At 40.2% G+C, this 18,104-nt stretch overlaps 1 protein-coding gene across 3 annotated transcripts; it reads right to left on the bottom strand.

Moving 5' to 3' along the window:
- Positions 1-212: 212 nt before the first annotated feature.
- Positions 213-17,741, bottom strand: LOC118418785 (protein cramped-like). 3 transcript variants are annotated; one of them, XM_035824823.1, is made up of 25 exons: positions 17,554-17,741; positions 15,854-16,074; positions 14,646-14,776; positions 14,321-14,474; positions 13,902-13,970; positions 13,626-13,674; positions 11,577-11,612; positions 10,159-10,208; positions 9,845-9,959; positions 9,245-9,326; positions 8,745-8,835; positions 7,570-8,360; positions 7,326-7,376; positions 7,132-7,215; positions 6,543-6,686; positions 5,942-6,091; positions 5,478-5,546; positions 4,001-4,208; positions 3,636-3,722; positions 3,269-3,390; positions 2,833-3,019; positions 2,268-2,383; positions 1,616-1,646; positions 1,163-1,269; positions 213-720 (listed from the first exon to the last, which is right to left on the bottom strand). In XM_035824823.1, exons 2-25 carry the CDS (start codon positions 16,071-16,073, stop codon positions 532-534), a joined length of 3,333 nt encoding a protein of 1,110 aa, XP_035680716.1. In that variant the 5' UTR covers position 16,074; positions 17,554-17,741; the 3' UTR covers positions 213-531. The 3 variants fall into 3 exon arrangements, with proteins under 3 accessions (XP_035680716.1, XP_035680715.1, XP_035680714.1); XM_035824822.1 differs by lacking the exon at positions 17,554-17,741 and adding an exon at positions 16,411-17,160 and having other exon boundaries at positions 14,646-14,773; XM_035824821.1 differs by lacking the exon at positions 17,554-17,741 and adding an exon at positions 16,411-16,834.
- Between the last annotated feature and the right edge of the window lie 363 nt (positions 17,742-18,104).

Below are 18,104 nucleotides of genomic sequence, written 5' to 3'. Positions count from 1 at the left end.
GCTGAAGACTTTGCCAACTTCATATTTCTAGTTGTGTGATATTACAAACAACAGCACCATGTGCCTGTTCTATGAAGAAGACTTAGAAGTGCAATTTGTATTCTTGATCAGAAAAACATCCAAAGCATCAGTACAAAGGACCTGCAATGGATATGTTCATTGTAAATACCTGAATTAATCAAAGAAAGAAGCAAAATATTACAAACACAGAGTTTATGTTATTGTTGTGTTTTAATATGATAATTGAGCCCATTTATGACCATGTCATTGCATGATAGTACACTCACACTCCAGTCAATCACTTTACACTGGGTACTGTGCAAATAACAACAAGAATAAGAGAGACCAGTGCACAATATTTCATATGTATTCAGTGATTTTAGGAATGCAAACAACAATAACGGCAACCTTGTTACAGGTCTGTGTGATAATTGCATAATATAAATATCTTTACTTGCATTTGGCAAAAAATATAGTGATTGCATAATCCAGTTACAGCAAGAAAAGCTTTAGTGGAAGACAGCATTGCCACTATCTTTTTTCAGTCATGTCCACATCTGCTGATGCCAAGCATGAGAAGCCCAGCGCTTCTGTGTCGTTGTCAGTCGTCCTGGTGGTGGAAGGCGTGGCACATCCGGCCACCTGGGCCGCAAGCTCCGAGAACTTAGCGATGTAATCCACACTGTTCTCATTCATCATGGCATGGAGAGCAGTGTCCACCTGTATAACACATCAAATAAAAACATAGCCCTCCTCGTCAACATGTTGATACAAAGTTCTGTTTTGTTATCAATGACAGTTTTCTGAGTCTAGAGCTACTTTTTCCACGAAACTGTAACTGAGTACACCCATCCTTCTGGGGCAGTAAGTTCTAGCCAGGTGTCAGCCAATTACATTCCTGCTAGCTGTTCCCAAGTTTGCCAGGCAATCACGAAGCCCCTGGCTGATGTTCCAATCACCTTGCTGCTTTGGGTCAAGTGGCCAAGTGATTGGCTGATAGCTTCCCAGGAACAAAAGCTAGATTTCATGTTATTTGTCTAAGGCCATTGCTTGCTTATAGTGTAACACAAGTGGTAAAGGGTAGTCTGCCATCTGGAGATGGCAGTGGTCCTGACAATTATGACACTGATATGACCAATACAAGACTTATGGTAGTACTCACATCCAGCGCATGTTTGGATGCCAGGGAGTCCCTTGACTCCTCACTGAACAGGACAGATCCTCCCCCTAACGACATGTTCTTGGCCTTCTCAGGAGACTGAAGAGTTGCTGAAACATGATTATCATACAAATTACATGCTGCAATACATTATACATGATACAATGATTGATACTTATAAAGACCAGGTGGGTAACTGGTTTGAAATCTATGTTACCAGCAAGTTTAAAATCATCTTGGTAGGTTATCAGTCTAATACAATCATGGGCGCCAGGAGAGCATGTAAAAGTAAAGTCACTAGTAGTATTTATCCAAAGTTCAAATTCCCCATACTCCTGTACATTGTACTATCATAAACTACACTACACTACACTACCATGTAAATATAAGGTAACAACAGCTATCATGCAAACAAGGTATCATGCACCACTAAATTCAAGCTTCATCTCTACTCACCTAGTAAGCTGCTTAGAGTTATATCACCAGCCTGAAAAATAAAGTGGATTGACAGTTTAAAAAACCAAGTTGACAGACAATTATTCACAGGTAAGAGCAACGGTCCATGAGGCCACACCAATTTAATTTCTTGGTTCACGGATTTTTTCATAAAAAATATGGAGCGAGAGGGCGAAATAAAAATAAAAATAAAAATTGTAAAATGGTTGGGGTAATCCAAAACATATAGGATAAAAAGTTTTCAGCTTGAAAAAAGTACAAAAACACAGTTACAGCACCTGTACCCATACTTTAAGGAGCTTATAATATAAAGGCCAATTTGCTACACCAGAAAGTTAGTGAATTGTTTCATTAATGGTTAAAATTTGCTGAGTGGTAATTTTTATTTTTTATTTTTTTTCCAAAAAAATAGGAGCGAGCGAATCCGTGAACCAAGAAATTAAATTGGTGTGGCCTGATGACCAAAATCCACGCAGCAGTTATCTTGTCAAGGCTTTTGGTCAGAGTTTGTCTCACTTCAAGGAAGACTGTTGTTGCAGCTTTAGGCACTGTTCTTGAATATTGTTTAAAATTCATACCTATAAATGTGTGAGCTATTGCAAGTGTATGAACTGTAGTATAAACCCTACCAGTTGTTAATTTTGGAACTCACCTCTCCATTGAGCAGAACAGACTCCAGACAGAGTTTGGAGGGGGAAGTATTGGGACTGACAGCAGGAATCTCCAGGCCTTCTCTTGAATGAGATGACAGAGTCCCAGTCATTCCATCTATATAAAATAAAGCAACAATCATGGTCAGGGGGGTCCAACAAAGTATGTGGGCATGTATAGAAAGTGTATGAGGGCAATAGGTTGCAGTGGAGCAAGTGAGCGTGGGGCACCAGGGGCCAGCTTTATTATCCCCATCAGAATATGGTTACTACATAGTAAGATAATATTTCAGGTTTGGTGTTTCACATCAAAATCTGCTTATCTACCAAAAAAGATGCCGCACATTGTACATTGCGTTTTCATCTATTTCTTTCATATTTTTCTATTAAGTCCAACCTGTGGTTCTGGAATGTTCAGTGGTGGCCAATCTTAAAGTTCTACTTTAAGCAGAAATTGTTGCAAGGGATTGTGGTTTTACTGCAAGCCTGATAAAAAGTTGTACATGTGCTAACATCAAACCCAAGGTCTCGAGATAATAATAGAACAGATATATATTCTACACTCACCTGTCATGTTTATATCCAGAATGGGATCAGCCATCCCTGCACCAGCTGTAGGCATGACAGACAAAGCACCCTCCTGATCAGGCATGATGCCCAGGCTCCCTCCTGCTGATGTGCCCGGTACTGCAGCTAAAGTCAGGCCCATGTCCTGTGCTGATTTTGTGCTGATAGTGGTTGGTTCTGGCACAGGCTGAAACGACAAGTCAAGGTACATTTTAGAAATTTAAGCACCAATCTACCCCTACCAACATCAGACAGTGTTGTATTTGTACTGTAACTGACTCGCATATATTCTCGCGGTCTGGTGGTCGATCTAACAATGTAGGATCACGACAATATGGTATCATGGTAAAGGTTTATCATTTAATAAATATGACTGTTCAGATTTTCCGCACTTTCGGTGCTGATTGTACATACTACATTTCACCTGTGTTCTCACCTGTGGATGTGCAGGTAAAGTGTGTTGTGGCGTTGGTGTTTGTGATGGAACCAGCTGACCAGGACTGCCGACAGGGTACGTGGGTACAGGAGAATGTGTCTGCACAGACACTGGGGAGTCAACTGTGGATACAAATAAAACATCATGATGGTACTCCAACACAACATGGGACAACAAATTGATCTGTTACTAACATGGAACTGCAATACAATATGAAAGAACAACAAAATACAGTAAAAATTCAAAAGTTGTAATACAGACTCAAGACATCAAGGGGACTTTTCAAGGCTTTTAATTCACCATAATTTCATTTTCGACCAACTTTACAAGTGTACATTCATGTGGCATGTACACCCCTACAACATACCTGCTGACAAAGGTTTAGGCGTGGCAGCAGGTCTGAGCTGGGCACCAGGAACCCCCGCAGCCTGGGCGGCTAGACTGATGGCACCTCCTGGTACAAACAGTTCCACAAGTTAGAACTTACTTCAACATTGTGTATGTCAAGTGTAATTTCTACTTGACAAACAAAATTACAACGTACACTTACTGGACAACACAAGGATATGGTTAAAGGCCTTTTCTACACCTTTAGATACATGTATTATTAAAAAAACCTTTTAACTTTCACCAAGGGAAATGCCCTATGTAAACAACTTCCTCAAAGGAAATGCAATTTTCATTCCATTCATTTGAATATTCAGTTTAGTTTTAAATAAAATTTCAACTCACCAGTTGACGCTGCCAGGGACTGTCCAGCAGTCACCGTGTGTGCAGCAGTTTTGGGAGCGATGAGTCGTGACGTGGTTGCCGCCGGAGACGGGGTTTTCCTGGGGAGGATGGGGGTGAAGGATCCCTGGATAGCAGCGTGGGAGTTGTGGATGAAGGACAGCGACATCATGTGCCGAGACGGCTGCGAGGGGCGCGGCAGGAGGGTTCTCTGAAGTACAAGGATGATGGTTACATGTCTGTACAAGGGTTTAGGTTACAAGTCTGTATGAGGGTTTAGGTTACAAGTCTGTACAAAGGTTCAGGTTACAAGTCTGTATGAGGGTTTAGGTGGTTACAAGTCTGTATGAGGGTTTAGGTTACAAGTCTGTATGAAGGATTAGGTTACAAGTCTGTACAAAGGTTCAGGTTACAAGTCTGTATGAGGGTTTAGGTTACAAGTCTGTATGAGGGTTTAGGTTACAAGTCTGTATGAGGGTTTAGGTTACAAGTCTGTACAAAGGTTCAGGTTACAAGTCTGTATGAGGGTTTAGGTGGTTACAAGTCTGTATGAGGGTTTAGGTTACAAGTCTGTATGAAGGATTAGGTTACAAGTCTGTACAAAGGTTCAGGTTACAAGTCTGTATGAGGGTTTAGGTTACAAGTCTGTATGAGGGTTTAGGTTACAAGTCTGTATGAAGGATTAGGTTACAAGTCTGTACAAAGGTTCAGGTTACAAGTCTGTATGAGGGTTTAGAACACAAGTCTGAACAAGGTTTTAGGTTACATGTCTGTATAAGGGTCTAGGTTACAAGTCTGTACAGAGGTTTAGGTTACAAGTCTGTATGAGGGTTCAGGTTACAAGTCTGTATGAGGGTTTGGGTTACAAGTTTGTACAAGGGTTCAGGTTATATTCGTCTGTATGAGGGTTTAGGTTATATTAGTTTGCATGAGGGTTTATTTATTTATTTTATTTCACACACAAATCCACGTTTAAGTTGTATTAGTTTGTATGAGGTTTTAGGTTACAAGTCTGTACAAAGGTTCAGGTTACATGTCTGTATGAGGGTTCAGGTTACAAGTCTGTATGGGGGTTTAGATTAAATGTCTGTACAAAGGTTTACGTTACAAGTCTGTACAAAGGTTTAGGTTACAAGTCTGTATAAGGTTTTAGGTTAGAAATTTGTATGAGGGTTTAGGTTACAAGTCTGTACAAAGGTTTAGGTTACATGTCTGTATGAGGGTTTAGGTTACAAGTCTGTATAAGGTTTTAGGTTAGAAATTTGTATGTGGGTTTAGGTTACAAGTCTGTACAAAGGTTTAAGTTACAGGTCTACAAGGGTTCAGGTTACAAGTCTGCATGTGTTTCACACCTGCTGACATGGCAGCTGCTTGGTCAACCCACACATGGAAAACAGTATTGTCATAGCCACAGAAACATGATGAGGACGCAACATCCTTCCACTGTGCAGAATAATACACACTAGTATATCACCATTACCTGTACAACAATGGGTTTCCTTCCCCCTCTTCCTCTCGTCTTCCTTGGCAGGAAAATGTCCGGACGTTTCTAAGCAAAGAATGTAGAACAGAAATAGTGTTAGAGCTCTGCAAGGGTATTTACTATTTGGCAACAAATTCTCTGATATACATCATTTTTTACACATGCAAACTGTGTCTTCTATATTCATTTTAAAATTGACCTTTGTCTCCTGGACATCTACCCACATAGTAAATGTCATGAAGACCTATCAACAGCTTCTCAAGTTGTAAAAGTTATCATTGCAATTTCACATCAGGGCAGATAAAGACACGTACAGCTTCTTAGTCTTCATAGAAAATATGGCATTGCAGTTCGGACAGACCAATGAGTAGGAAGCACTAACATTGAGGGAGTCTAGCTGTGCCCTGAGCTCACAGAAGGAATGACATCACAGTACTGACAGACCAACAGGAAACACTTACATTGAGGGAGTCTAGCTGTGCCCTGAACTCCCTGTCTGCCTGTGTGAGTTGCGCTGCAGGTCTGGCCCGAGCGGGCGCAACAGTGGTGGGCATGATGAACCCTGCACTGTCCCTCCGGATGGGGGTGGACGTCGCCGTGGGCTGGAGGGCCTGGAATGACATAATTTTAATGTGTCAAAACAGTTATATTGTCTTTGTCAGCAGGGTTAGCCCTTTGTAATAGCCATAGACTAGTTCGGCAGCCCTCGCGGTGCGTTCTGAACAGCCCGACCATCAAAAAAAATATAAACAATACTATATCAGAACTTACTATGTTTAGGGGTATTACAAGGTGACAATGTAAATGTGTATCTATTAATAGTATTATCACAGTGGCATACACAATGAATGCTCTCAAATATACATGTCCAAACATGGCAGCTTATAACATTCTGTGCAGAATAACTTGTTAGTACAAAGCTAAACTTTCTTCCAACACAAAAGTACACACGGATCAATGTCTCCTTCTTCAGGATCAATACTGAAATAACTTATTTGTTAAGAGACCAACAAGAAACCAGGGCACAGAAAACATTTTTCTGAAAATCTCCTCCTTCCTTACCTTGTTGTTGGGAGGGCTTTGAGGTTTCCTGACTCCTATTCTGGAGGCCGAGGGGCTGACGGCTGCAGGGGGGCTCCCCCCTGGTACTCCAGGGGGGGAGGCTGGGGGCATCTTCATCGGGGACGTCCCCACGGACACATTTTTCTGGGAAAGATAACAGTTTCCACGGTGATGACTAGGTGGTGATAACTGCCACACAGAACTAACAACATCAGATGGCATTATTGTAGGACCAGGACGGCAGCAAGAAGCATATATTGACTAATTGTTTGGAGCATTAATAAACATACTTGGTGTATCAGGGCACTACAATAATGAAATATGGTGCTGACAGGTTCATGTATGTTACTGAGTGTAAAGTGTAAACGGAGTATCATGGGCCATAAAATCCATAGTACAGAATGGGATCTGCGCCTGATAACATTGGCTCAAGAATTTGGCCACTCTGAGACAAAGCCTGCTTTTATTACCAAGGCAGGGCTATACAGACATGACTTACACTTAAATTACTTAATTTCACGTTTTTCCAGCAATGCTCTAACTAGTCTAAGGAGTACTTACAAGACAGTGTCGATAGGAAATCTGTTACCTGTTTGTTATTGAGAAGGTCAAGTTCAATCGCTGCCAGTCTGATGATCTTCCATACAGCGCTTACATGGTCAACATCAACAATCTGCAACAAAAAGAAAAAAACATGTTAGCTGTGTGTGACAAAGTGACCTTGGACTTGAGTATAAAATCAATACCAAGGAAAAGTCACAAATATTTTCAACAGATACTGACCTTCTCCTGTACCCAGTCATATTCTAGCTGCAGCTTAGATGGCTTCCCCAACTGGAAAAGTAAGAAATAAGGCCAGTGTTAAGAACAATGTTGACATTAACTGTTATATCTGCAGCAAGATATCTGTAGGGAGAATGTAGAACCAAGCTGATAGTAACAGTTATGTCTGCCATGTCTGTAACAGAAGTGAAGAGAGAATATAAGGAGCTAAACAGTAGTGTTGACATTTCTCAGCACTACTCACCATGACAAAGAGTTCTGCAAAGGTGAGCATGCCTACAGTCTGGAGGGTCCAGCCCTCCCGCACTGTCTGCTCCTGTACACAGTCAGATTTCTTCGCATTGCTGTCTGGCGTGACGTCCTGTTGCACATTGTCTGTAATAACCCCGTCCCCATGCTGTATGGCATCCGACTGCTGTACAACATGTGTCCCTACTGCAGGGTCAGAAGTGCTGTTACTATTGTTAGCAGGTGATTCGTTCACAGGACTTTCTTCACTCCCATCTCCCTTGCCTGGCATGTCTCTTTCTTGAGCTGTTGTGCTCTGTTTATGTGCATCTGTACTATTTACACTACTTCCATCTGTACAACTAGTCTGTCCTGTTTCCGCACTGCCTACATCAGTCCGATCTGACTCCGAGACACCCTCATGTCCTGGGCAGTTGTCGTGGACAGCAGTTCTTTTACATCTACATTCTTCTTCTTCCGTATTGCACTGGCACTGTGATACACAACTGTCTGCAGCGCTGTCTCTCACTTGCTGCTTGCTATCCTGTTCTGACTGTTGACTGTCCACTTTTGATGACTTGCTAATTTGAGAATCCTCATCATTTGAACACCTAGAATTACTGCCATCCTGTTTTACAGTTACTGCATCACTACTGCAACTTTTGTTTGTGGTGTTGTCCGCCTGGCTGGGTCGACTGTTCCCAGATTTTCCCTTTGCTGACAGAATAGCGTTGGTAATCACCAGGGGTTTGGTGTTCTTTGTAGGCTCGGCGATGTAACAGAAGTTCTTGCTGTGCACCACTTTCCCTGTAATAATTCAGTACAAAATATACACACATTATATGTCAGGTCACAGGACACACATAACTGGTGAAAGAAAACATTGAAGATATGGCAATGGTTCTGAGTTTCTGCTGTTGACATAAAACCTGTATAACCTGCTACAGTGGCTATAGCTCCCGCAACAGGTTAGAAACAAGATGGGAGGTGGTCCTTTGGTTAAGGTTGTTGAGCAGAGCCACACCTTGATCAATCTAAAGATCCAACCAAAAAAAGGGTAGGTGTCCATCCCGATGTAAGCGGATCAAACCTTACAAACCTGTCTTATACAGCTTGTACGAAACTGGTGTGTAACGTCTAGATGCAGTTTACCGGTTATGCAAAACAATCAAACAAGAGAGAGGCTCTGACCTGTGACAGGGATAGGGTTGATGCTGGCTCCAGGGGGAGGCAGGATGGACAGGTGCAGTTTGGTCTCCTCTGATACACTCAGTTGCTGGAGCTGTGCGCATAAATAATACAACAAGTTATTCACAATTCTCTTGGTCAGTGATAGTGAGTGTCCTCATATATGTTAAGGAGGAGCTGGTCTAGCCAGTCCAATTTCCACTTGTACATATAAATGTTATCAACAGTAATAGTAAGTGATGGCAATTTCACAACAGCAGATGAAAACAGCTTTTTGTCTTTGCAGTAAGGACGTTTCACACTTGGACCTACACCCATAAGTGGACCTAAGCTGAACCTTTGACGATTTAGTCAAGAATATACTGTTTATACATAACTATACAATTGAACACTTATGTATGTGACCCTATACAAATATCTTGGTGCCCTAGTGCGCCCAAATTAGGTGCACAGATCCAATTTTGCAGCATGTATATATGATGCGTATGTGTCAGATTCCTTACAATTTTCACCCTGTGTGGAGTCCACTTGACCTGCAAGAACTCCAGCAGGGACGACACCCTTCTGTGCAGGGGGATGTTTAACCTGAGAAACAACATGGACAAGTTAGTTAAGCTGGTGTGTTACGCTGAAGGGCGGTTATACCGGCTATATAGATACAGACAATGGTGAACATTATAACCATCATTATATTCTTTATGGGATATTTCAAAATGGCTAAAAAATAGAAACTTCAGTTCACATCTATAGATACGTTCAATAGCAATGAACTTCAAAGCAGAGTCCTGTAATAGTGCAGTGATAAGATGAACAGGGTAAATGTCAAGTCTGTCACATCAGAAAAATTCATCAGCCAATGAGTCTGCAAGTTTTAAATTAAATGACATTTTTGCTACATCTGGTATTCTCTTGACCATTGTGAAACTTTTAGGGATCAGTCAACAGTTACAGGTCAATGGTCCTTGTTTAACTTTAATGTGAAATTGTAGAATTTCATGTGAAAAATATACTCAGACTCATGGGCAATTTTGAGATTTGGCAACCTTAAGTGATCAACAAATAAGGCAGAAGCATGCAGACTGTGTGAAGGCCCTAGCCGGTACCTGACACGCGGGTTCTGGGCCAGTCCTTGGATCACAGCCCAGGTCTGGTTGGAGTGAGGTAACAGCTCCAGCTGTACCCGAGGGGGGAGCTTCTCTGGGCGCTTGTCTTCATCGTCTGCAACATCGCAGGATGGAAGAGAAACTCAAGGTCATTCACATGCAAGGGTACTATCTTCTGGAGGAGAATTTTTAACCATATTGTACCTTATGCATTTTTACTTATTCCAGTATGACACAGATCTTTCATTCCAAAAATACTGGCATTAAAACTGACATAAATGGATGAATGGTTCATTCACTCCGGTCATACTCACCATCAATATTGTTCAATTTTTTCAAGGCCCTGCACACAGGTGTCTTTATTCTGTCAGGAAAAGAACACAATTGTTAACGTCACCTTAAACAATGGTGAATTTGGTATATGTTTGGGTCATTGGCATGATGACCGCTTTTAATACCGTATATGTACAGACCAAAACAACTTTAAACATATTGCAAAAAAACTGAAGTACAGTACCCAATTTGCACATTAGTAAAAACATAAAAATGAACATACCAAACAACTACGACAGGTTTGAATGACAGGGAATTTTACTGAAATATCAGGTTTGGCAGATTGTGCACAATGGACCCAAATGACCAATGATGTACCAGTCCAATGAAGCTTTCCTCAGATGTAATGATACTTCCTTGACACTTCAGATATATACATCATACAATGTATTCAAATACAATTCAATCTCTACAACTGGATAAAAAATGGATATTTACTTCCGGACGTTTCGAGTGACATCCATCACTCTTCTTCAGCATAAAAGGAATGAACTAGGCAGAACAATTCAATACTAGGACAGCTAACTAAAAAAACTGGTTTAACCACTAAATCGTTAGGATCATATGCAGAAGGTTACACAAATGCAAATCATGTTAGCATAGTTCCTATGGTCAGACAACACCATAGGAAAAAACTATTGTCCTTTGTGGTGCAAGGCGGGGTCCCATGTACTGGAAAGTTCTACGCGGAGTCCTCCCTTCCGGTTTAAGGTTGGGTAGATCCGCTCGTAGATGGCCTCCTTGACACCCCGTTCGTACCACCGTGGTTCGCCCTTGATGTAGCTAGGTACAAACAACACTGCAGGGCTACAGCAAGTGGATACTCTTCTGCCATCTACCACCACACTCAGCTACACCAAGGACATTCCTTCAGACTGGATACTACAGACATTCTTGACCGCGAACCACGGTGGTACGAACGGGGTGTCAAGGAGGCCATCTATGAGCAGATCTACAACCCCACCTTAAACCGGAAGGGAGGACTGCGAGTAGGACTGCCTTGCACCACAAAGGACAATAGCTTTTTCCTATGGTGTTGTCTGACCATAGGAACTATGCTGACATGATTTACATTTGTGTAACCTTCTGCATATGATCCTAACGATTTAGTGGTTAAACCAGTTTTTCTAGTTAGTTGTCCTAGTATTGAATTGTTCTGCCTAGTTCATTCCTTTTATGCTGAAGAAGAGTGATGGATGTCACTCGAATTTCGAAACGTCCAGAAGTAAATATCCGTTTTTTATCCAGTTGTAGAGATTGAATTGTATTTGAATATTGCTTACCTGGATGTCTAACCTTCATAAACGTATCATACAATGTACTATTGTATGATTGATAATGACATGTCATGTTGACTGCAGCATGTTACTAATTGTTAGGATGATAATGCCAATCTTACCTGACATTTTTCCCCTTCACCCTCACTGTTGTTACCCTGTGAATGGAACAATCAAACGTTTAGTTCGGAACTTTGCTATTTGCACCATCAGGTATGTAATGGTGTAGTACCACAAAAGGATACTAGGGGCCCATAATCTAATCAATCTATTCATTTTGCTAACACCTACCAATGCATCAAACAATCATAAAGATCCATCCACAACTTCTCGTTCACAAAAAGACACACACAAAGACAGACATACATGTACACACACATATCACATTGAGAACAATGTTGCTTTGGAGTTCTTCAAATGAATGTTTGTAATTATCATTTATGACACTAGAATTCACACATACTGTAAATACAGTCAAACCTGTCTATAGCGGCCGCTCAAGGGACCGGACAAATTTGGCCACTATAGACAAGTGGCCTCTGTATAGAGGTGGCAACTTGTAGATAAAATACTGTAAGTTCATTTAAGTTCGCGAGATTTTTAAGTTCGCGTATTTCGCTGAGACCTTCTCTTCGCGAAGTCATCTACTCGCGAACATGCATGTTCAACATCGTCCCCCTCCCCACACCTTCCGTCCAAAATCCAGTCTCAACTACGTGTTTACTATAATAGCAACTTATACCAATGACAAGACTCAACTGATAACAGATCATTTATTCTTTTCAAACCGAAATAAAAGTTAATTCAACACATATACGATACATGGAGTCATTGTTGTATAGAAATGTGCCACTGGCGAACGGAGAAAAAAAAAAAATGTCGGCTTTGTTTACTAGTACGTATATGCCGTGACATGGCTGCGATAACAATTTACTTAGTACATTGTCCTAGTTTTACTAGATTTCTACAAGTTACGAACGAAACAAAAAAATAAAACTGAGTAGTACTGGTACAAATACAAGGAAGGCTATGGAATTGCAGCAGGTTTACAACAATGACAGCCGGGGAAAATTATGTTTTTCATGACTAGAAATGTGACAAACACAACTCCGCTTACATGACGAAAATAAGACGTCCGTTTCATAATTCTGAGTTAGAACTACTGTAAATATGGGAGAGATAAACTCTTCACCTTCTTGTGTACAACTTGTGTCCACAAATTATGCTGAAAGTTTAAAACTTAGCGCCGTCTTTCACGCTGAAAAAATTTCAAAATGGCGCCCGCGTCGCTTGGCTTGGCGTGGGTATCCCATCAGCCTATGCAGCAAATGTGATTGCGACATAACAGAGGTCATTGACCCTGTTGCGTTCCGTGCGCTGTGGTCAAATCACGGCCGAAATGAGCTCAACAATGAGACAGTGGCTCGGTAGAAACACATTTTTTATTGAGTACACCAACTTTAGACATTGTTTGAAGGGAAACTATGAACTGTTTGGCGTAAATGCCACCTTTGACGGCATGACTAGTGTTGCGATGTGGGTGGGAGGGGGGCACTCGCTACATGATCGTAACGTAACTTTCGAAAAATAATTGAAACACGCGCTCGCGAACTCAAAGATCTCGCGAACTCCCGATTTGCCCAAACTCGCGAAATTAAGTGCTCGCGAACATAAATGAACTTACAGTACCCAAGGGACCGACAAAAAGTGGCCACTATGGACAGGTGGCCCCTCTGTAGAGGTGGTCCCTAATACAGGTTTGACTGCACCTGATTTGAGATCTCTTCTCGTTTTGAATTTGTGATTTTGCAGAATATGACCATAGTTGTTGAGTTATTGAACTATAATCAGCATATCATGGATGTGGAATTTTGATTATTACAAACATAATATTTGTAATCAGCAATTATGGTTTAACCAATATTGTAAATAACCGACTACAATATTTGCTGAAATCCTACCCATGCATTTTAGAATTACACTTTTCAACCCTTTATAGTGTACACAATAATTGTATAAATAATTCATGTATTTAAACTACAATTCAGTCTTTTGACTGCATGTGTGATATGTTGTTTGCAATGTCAATATTAAATGAACCATTAGTATTATATATGGTGAATTTAAATCTGACCGTAGGCGTACACAAAGATAAGCAATGCATCACTTACCCATACTTAATGAGTTCATTTAGTTTGTGTCCATTTTTCTCATCCATCCCTGAAGAAATTACAAAAAAACAGGTCTTAAAGATTCCCCCTATATAATGAGAAAATAAATAAATACATACATACATACATATTAGATAGCATAGAAAATAAATATCCACCAATTAACAATGACAATTTCATTGCTATTCCTTCACAAACATGCAACTAGCTAAACACATACCAGTAGCTTTACTTAATTGAATTATGACTAAACGTTAAAAAGCTAACAGAACTCACGTCCAATTTTCTTCCTCAGTTCCCCATAGTTGATCAGTCCATACAGCTCTTGAACAGCCTTTTTCACATCTTTGAGAAAATCAAGAGGATTATTGCATATTTTTAAGATACAAAAGTGCAGTGTTCAAACATCGAATGGATACCTTTATGAGGGTACAGTTAGAACTGCCAAAGGCAAGAAGACCACTCATGATCAGGGACTTCGACAGATAGAATCATGTTAATGTAGCCAGGTGGCCACTTTGAACAGGATTTCAATACTTAAAAATTATCCAAAAAGGACCACAAAAAAGGGTTACATTGTCCAGGTGGCCCTTATGTAAATGTGGTCACTTGTGCAAGTTTGACTGTATTCATTGTTATTCATCACAATCCCAAAAGTACAAAGAAATTGACAATACCAGAATCTTGGTTCTTACCTTCATTGATGTCTAGAAACTTGGAGATTTTGTTCCAGGTGCGGTAGTACAGGTGCCGCACCTGGTCCTTGTTCTTGGTAAGGGAGGGCGGGTCACCACGCTTCTTGTGCTTGTTGGCAATGTGGGCTTGGATGGATTCAAAATCCTTCCCATACTGTGGTGGGTAGAAAAAATGAAAGGATATAGAAAGTGAGCCCAACTAATTACATGACTTACAACCACATTATTGGTAGCTAACTTGTATAAATTCAAAAGCTTTCAAAGTTAAGTTAAGGTCCAAGAATCCAATACTGGAACAGGACTTTGTAGCATGTCATACTATTACCTCATACAATGCCTCGAAGAAAGCATCCTTGTCTTCCTGGTTCCAGGATTCCCAGGTACGTTTCTGGCATTTCTTCTTGCCTCGGACGGGAGTCTCTGCAGTACCACCATTTGGCCCCTTCTCTGGCTCTTCTGGGTCAGATGAAAATACAAATCACTTTTTAATTACATGTAATATACACACACAATAAAACAATTATTCCCCACAAATTTTGTTCACCAATTAGTTCATATCCTTATTGGTTAACTTTTTTGTCCTAAGAAAATATTCCATCTACTTGAAATGCATACCATATACTAAACAACATATTACACAACCATACACAAAGATTGTACATGAAACAATAAATATAGCCTGAAAGATAATAGCACATAATGTGTTCAGAAAATTGTAAGAGAGGATATCTCCTCTTCACAGGCTGAAATAATCACTCTAATAAAACACACCTGTCTGAGACTGCACCATAGATGTGACTAAAATCTCTGGTGACATAGCATCCCTTTGCTAAATACAATAATTGATAATAGACAAAAAAAAATCCTAATGCTCAAATCTACCAGTCAAAACGTAGCAGCGCAAAAAAATGAATATGCAGAGGTTGTAAACACTATGCAGCCACTTTTGTTAGGTTGAAGAACATGACTTGCATATCCACCTTCTGTAAACTTTATAATAGTTTTTTACATCTCAATCATCAGTTACTTTCATTTACAAATATACTTTGTTCCAGACAAAACCAATAATTCCAGTAAACATCACAGTGAATGGCTATCAACTGTTGTCTTCAAACGTTTTAACAAAATAAATGTTCTATAGACTAATTTGTTAGGATGTCACTGTTTGCAGTATATACTAAGGTCATGTGATCACTTCCCTTGGACCAGGTCCAGTTAGCAAATTGTATTTTGTGTTGATATCTTTTGAGTTTGACATCCATTTTTGTTGGCATCAAGAACTTAGAAATTAAACTGACACGTTGACAACATAGGAAACTTTGGTAAAACACAGGATTTATGTTGTTAAAGAATTTTAAGTCCAACAATATTGAGAAATTGGGCTGCTTGTTTTGAGTCTGAAGTGAAGTGGTGACAGCCATTTTGGTTAACCCTACTACATCGCTCTTACCATGTACTTTACTTGACTAAAAGTAACAAATGAGTGACATCAAGTACTCTGACACAATTCTATTATGTTTATTTCCAACATACCTTGTTCCTTCTTGTGTTCTGGAGGTGGACTTTCATCCTTTTTCAGTCTTTTGCTGGACCTGAGCACGGGATGGCCTGTGCTAGTGCCGCCCTGTTCGTCCCTGCTCGACTCGCTGTGTTGTCGCTTCCTGGAGCCGCTTTCCCCGCTGCACATACCGCCGCCGTCCGAACATTTACCGGCTACTTTACCCCCTGCGTCTTTAAGGACATCGCTGACCATTCTGCAGGGCACAAATATCTGTAAATGTCTGGCAAATGGCAAGAGAATTTCTGACGAAAAAGTGTTCGACGTCTCGGAGTTATTTTTCAAGATGGCGGCTTGACTACAGCCTTTGTTGTTTGAAGAAAATCTTTCGCTTATTTCGAATAGTCATCGTATTTTTGGATGTCAAATACACACAGTACAAATCTATAAAATACCATATAAATATAGCTAACATTTTACAACTGGTACTTTTGCAGTAATGAATTTTGAAACACAATATGCGTCCGAGCATTGCATTTTCAAACCACGATCGACAAGACAATATACGAGCTCCCTCCAGCTCAAATTTTACCCATCTCCTTCGCCTGCTTTGATCCCTTTTCCTGTTCCAGACGGCCTTCTTCTGTTCACCATTAGGAAGATGTACCACTTCAGCTTAGAATTGTGGAGAAAACTCGCACATTTTCACCCCATTATAGTGGCTAACTGTAGCATAGTACTTCAGGCTTTCCAAGCGACCAAAGTGCTGGGTGTACCGCCTGTAGTCTTATCTATGCATACTTCCCCCCAACGTAGTAAAAATAAAATTCCTGAACCAAAACAATCTGAATGCTGCTAGCAAACCGTTCGAATTCCTAAACCAATAAAAAGTTAACTGTTCTTAACAATAATACTACAATGCAATTCCATTAATTGTATCATTTTAATAAGATTTAACCAAAAGCAAGGGTGAAAACAATATCAACTGTGGCAAGTACTAAGACTGACCATTTTACACAAGCACTGAAGTCTGTTATGTATGCCATATAGGAGATTACAAGTATGAACAACTTTGTTAACTGTTAACATTTCCCCATGTTCGTTAAAATAAGAATATATAATAATCGTCAATTTAGTTATTGTGATAAACGACACTTTGGACAAATGTAAAGAATAGTGGGTACTGATGTGCAGGGAAGAAGTCTTGAGAACTCACTGTACAGTGAGATGATGCGGAAGTAAAATCCAGTATGGACTGTTTTATCTAAATGCAATCTTAAATTCTGTATCTACCACAAATTACTTATGACAGCTATGTATCATGTTAACTCTGACATGATAGTGATGTAAATCTATGCAATGTTAAGATGTCTCGAAAGTGACACATACCCCGGCCATCCTAGTTAAACGTTGCCTGTTATGAACTCCCTAAAAATATTTGTCAATGTCAGTTCGTTATATTAATTTCATAAGCTCCAAAGGAGCATGCCGATATGAAACATAACGGTGCATACATTGGATCTATTTGGCAACTAAACACTGATACACCCCAAGAAGCAGTGTCTAGTAGACTATAGTGACTAGAAAGTGACGTTGCGGTGAAATCCAGGCTAGTGAAATTTGGACGTTATGCTCACATCACATAGTCCGGCACGTTACCTATCAAGTGAGAAATTCCATGATCATATATGATGACATGGTTCTTGAGCTTACTCATACGTCCCTAAAGTCTTACCTGTCGTAGAAGGGAATTTAGTCGATACTTGTTGAAAAGTCATTGCAAATCTCGCTCACTTTGGGCGAAAGTGGGCTGACCTCTTGTGTTTCCAAGGTTTGGCGCGGAACTGAATCTGCGGCTGCGGATTGGTCTACTGCTAGTCACGTGATTATCTCCAAAATAATGTCAACAGGAAAACACAACGTTATTTTTGAAGTTCAACTACGTAATGACTGTGCTTGATCTTAGTAGAAAAAATACCAGCATAAAAGAAATATGAAGAAAAACACATGAGACATATGTGTACCCCTTCAACAGTGCGATATTGCAATGGCGGTGATTCGAATAGACGTTCCTTTAGCTACTGATTGATCCAACTATTCGTGTACAGGAGAACCCTAAGACATTATCCATCTCAACAATTGATATTTAAGAGAGAAAATTCAATGGTGTTTTTGTATTTTCTGATTTATCTAGCGGAGAAACCAAATGTTTAAAGGCAGATTACCATATCACCAAATCAGGTGCTTACTTTTATCTATTACAAACCTGTTCCTAGTCGCCATTGG

The sequence above is a fragment of the Branchiostoma floridae genome, chromosome 7, assembly GCF_000003815.2.
Source record: "Branchiostoma floridae strain S238N-H82 chromosome 7, Bfl_VNyyK, whole genome shotgun sequence".
In the NCBI taxonomy this organism is placed as follows: domain Eukaryota; kingdom Metazoa; phylum Chordata; class Leptocardii; order Amphioxiformes; family Branchiostomatidae; genus Branchiostoma; species Branchiostoma floridae.
This window is presented reverse-complemented; position numbering and strand designations above follow the sequence as displayed.

Coding starts and splice junctions, on each gene's coding strand:
- LOC118418785 (XM_035824821.1), bottom strand. CDS start 16,472: ATGGTGAACAGAAGAAGGCCGTCTGGAACAGGAAAAGGGATCAAAGCA. Junction 14,777..15,853: donor AGAACACAAGAAGGAACAAG/GTATGTTGGAAA, acceptor CATCTGACCCAG/AAGAGCCAGAGAAGGGGCCA. Junction 14,475..14,645: donor TCTTCGAGGCATTGTATGAG/GTAATAGTATGA, acceptor TACCCACCACAG/TATGGGAAGGATTTTGAATC.